General features: G+C 42.5%; 1 protein-coding gene across 2 annotated transcripts in view; it reads right to left on the bottom strand.

Annotated features, from left to right (window-relative positions):
- Positions 1–3,609, bottom strand: part of LOC108879696 (myotubularin-related protein 1) — a 4,600-nt gene extending 991 nt beyond the window's left edge. The window contains exons 1-3 of one of the 2 annotated variants that reach the window (XR_007812643.1): positions 2,939–3,172; positions 2,672–2,835; positions 1–930 (exon numbers count right to left, since the gene is read on the bottom strand). The exon at positions 1–930 is cut by the window's left edge and continues 608 nt beyond it. Coding sequence is in view for 1 of the 2 variants with exons in the window: in XM_018671072.2 (XP_018526588.1) it covers positions 719–742; positions 825–930; positions 2,672–2,778 (237 nt within the window). In the remaining variant the exon portion in view is untranslated. Of the gene's footprint in view, positions 931–2,671 lie in introns of both variants that reach the window. The other variant, XM_018671072.2, reaches the window with a different exon arrangement.

Here is a 3,609-nt window from a genome sequence, read left to right as displayed (position 1 = left end):
GATTTCTTGTATATATACTAATCTAGGTATCTATTAATGTTAATTTATTGGTAAAATCTGATCAGCGTATCATATAGCCTATTGACAAATGATGACAATCGTTCAGTTAGCTTTCAACTACCACATGAGATTACTATGCTGTATCTGTCTAAAATTCATGGGTGTTTAAGTTCAATATTTCTTTTTATCTGAAGCTATACTGTAGTCACAAGGATTAATTTGACTTCTTGTCAAAGTATCTGGTTTCATTTGAGGTTTATGTCAACTTACACACATGGCAGGCACAGTGTGAGTGAGGCTATAGATTATGCTATTTTGGTTCACTTACCTCTTTATCCTGTGTCACAGTAACCACACAGATAAACCATAACCCTCACAAAGAATAGCTAAAATTGATGCTGTCTAATACAACAGTCCTGTAATAAATCCTACCGTCACGATGGTTTGTGTTAAGATTGTTTTAAAGAGATGTTGATTCAACCTTTACGGTCATTTTGGAGGCTGCAGTTTGTAGAGGACAACGGCTGTAGCTGTATAGAGCAGGCTGCTGACAGGCAGAAGCAGAAGAGAAACTGCACAGCAGCTCAACAGCAGCAGCAATGACAACAGCTGTGATACAGTACACTCACAAACTAAGCACACAAAGCTGTACCCACACACTTAAGTACATACATACATCACATCTGTACATACTTGCTGCCATTTGTGTCAGCCTTACCATAAAATCTGGTCTCCTCCCAGCCTGTCAGTTACAAAACGCAAACTGATGAGAAATACTGTCAGCGGTATGAGTGGGCGTTTGTGTGTCTGTGTGAGTTAGCTACCTTGTTATCCCTGTTCACGATGTCAGGTGGGACTGATCCTGAGATCTGACTGGAGATGGTGGCTGCTATCAGCTGTTTACACCATTCTACATGAGAACCTGTTGGACTGAACAGAAAGAAAAAATTGCTGATATAAATTCTACTTTTTTTTAAATCTGCCAAAATCTATGACATTATTGCTGAATAAATATATGTTGCCAATACTTTGGCCACTGAAAATTCTAGACTCTGATTGGCTGGTGGATTTCAGTGTAACCACAATGATCACAAACTGACTGCCTATGTTCTTTTGCACTTTGAAAAAGCAAACTGTAACTGAGTGACAGCCACCTTTCACCTCACTCCGCCTGTGAAAGGTGGATGTTCTTAAGATTGAGCCTGTTTAAGTACTCCTGTAGTAAACAGTAACTCACTGAGCTGGCTAGTGGCTGCTGGTAAAGTCCCAATAGGCATGGGCTGATTACCAGTTTCAAGGTATACCGCAGTTTGAAAAAGTGTAGCCACTGGTATTTTCTGTCATACCATTCCTATGGTATAAGCTGTTTTTTTTCCCAGGCGGCAATACTTCAAACCTGTTTCACATCTCTGGGAGCACCACCCATCACTGTGCCAAATTCAAGGTAACTCTGTCATGAAATTAAGGTATGCAACAGCTACGAGAGTTAGCATGTCTAGCATCAGTGAAATAAATACTATAGGCTTGGTACTGCAGCAGATAACAATCAACTACCTAACATCCGCTAGTTTCCCCACTGACGTTGCGTTGTGATATTGGTCCAGACTGATGTGAAAATGCATATTTGCACAAAAACCACCTTCAGACATCCCCAAGCCACCACAGGGTCTAGGCCCCCAGAAATCCAGGGAAAACCATGATAATACCATATTATCTCTTTTACAGGGGCCTTGAGATAGCACCTGCATTTTGTTCTACTCCGAGGTCCTGTCCTGGCTTTATTCATAATCTAGTTTTTAAGGCCCTGCAGACTCACACAGGAGTTTTTAATAATACTCAGGTTGCTGTTGGGTGGAGCTATGCTGGAAATTTTGTAAGGTCACTAATCTCACTTTACCAATAACAGTGAAAAACTGTGAGTTATCCAGACTTAAGGTGCAATTAAAGAGACAGAGATGTGAATCCAGCACATTAGTACACACCTCCACAGTACTGCAGAGAGGCTAAGTGAAATGTCATGTCTGAATGTCATAAAATAATAAGCAAACTGGCATGGGATCTACATAGCTAACAATGGCTCAGTTACAATTACACTAAAAATGTATGGCACCACAGTGATAGTCGGTGGACAGACCGGATGACCGTCACTGCATCCGTAAACATTAGCACTAGCGTCGCCTGCGGTACATAGTAGCAGGCTGCGTTAGCGGCAGCTTCTTGACACTTACTCCGGCCTGTTTAACCTAGCTTAGGCCAGCTGTTAACGCCAGCTGGCTCTTATCCCATCGCTGCACGAAAATCTTTCGTCTAACAACGCGTTAGGCTCTTATTCTAACACAGTATGGAGAATTAGATAACGGAAACGTGTAGCCGGGTCACCGTTAGCTGCTGTATAGCACTTGGCTACTGTACTGAACGTCACTCCAACTTCTGCAAACAAATGTTGTAGAATAACCTGTTTACTGAAAAAGAATGTTCCACCACTATTCAACTACCTGTTTTATCGAATCTATATCAAATTCAAATATTAGTCTCTTAATTCAACAATTTCTTTCTGTAATAGTTAATTGAGGAATGAAATATTATGGGGATGCAAGACAACCGTAAGGAGACAGTTAGACTTCGAATTTGAATTTTCCCATATTCTTGTTAAACTCTGAAGCCTGCTCACCTGTCCAGGGTATCACCGGCGGTTTGTCCGCAGGTCGCTGAGCCCCAGTGCTTTCTGTTCGGCCCTGCTCCCTCCGGCGCCCCGGCAGTTCCGGCCTGCTTCTCCATCTGCCAAATAACTGTGTCCTCTGTGGGTCACTGGGGGCGGGCGCGGACGATTTTCCTCTGATATGAGGATACAGATAAAATTAACCCTTGGATTAATTCCAGTGTCCGCCTTCAGTGCTTATTTCTCCAGTTGCGTGTCAGATTTGGGTCTCTAACAGACCTTGTGGTTTCCTGTCATTTGGTTATTTGTTCTTCCTCTTCACTGGCTCTCACCCGCATCTCTTCCTTTCTCTGTAGCTCCGCCTGTTAAAAACACGGCAGAGATGCGAGGATGAGAGAGAGGAGGGAGGCGACACTGACTCGAACTGTCAAACGGGGCTCATGAGAACGCACCACCCACTGGAACTGATGTGCCGCTCTAACAGCCCTGCTGCTCTGAAATGTGTCACATGGAACCTGACAGCGGAGGAGCGTCAAAATTATGAGATTAAAAAGTCATAATTATGAGGTAGTTAGTCGAAATGATGAGATAGTAGGTCATAATTATGGGATGATAAATCGAAATTATGAGATAATTCATCGAGCATGCGCTCCAGTAGCGCACCTAGCTGTACTCGCCATGCCAATAATATGGTATCCTAAAGAAGGCAACCATGGCACTGACCAGATGTTTCCAGCTGCTGTTCAATAAAGGTTGCCACTTCAGCCACATCATTTTGATCCTTTCTACGACAGAGCTGCTTCTTGCTTAAAATCCTTTCAAGTGTGCGTTTGCCCATGATCCAGCTCAACCCATGATGCGACAATAATTAAAACATTTACTAGTGTTATTGATAGTGTTAGTGCTATTAATGTACCATTGTTTGTCATTATTATTCCTTTAGCTGTAAT

This window comes from Lates calcarifer, unplaced genomic scaffold, assembly GCF_001640805.2.
Source record: "Lates calcarifer isolate ASB-BC8 unplaced genomic scaffold, TLL_Latcal_v3 _unitig_717_quiver_992, whole genome shotgun sequence".
NCBI lineage: Eukaryota > Metazoa > Chordata > Actinopteri > Centropomidae > Lates > Lates calcarifer.
This window is presented reverse-complemented; position numbering and strand designations above follow the sequence as displayed.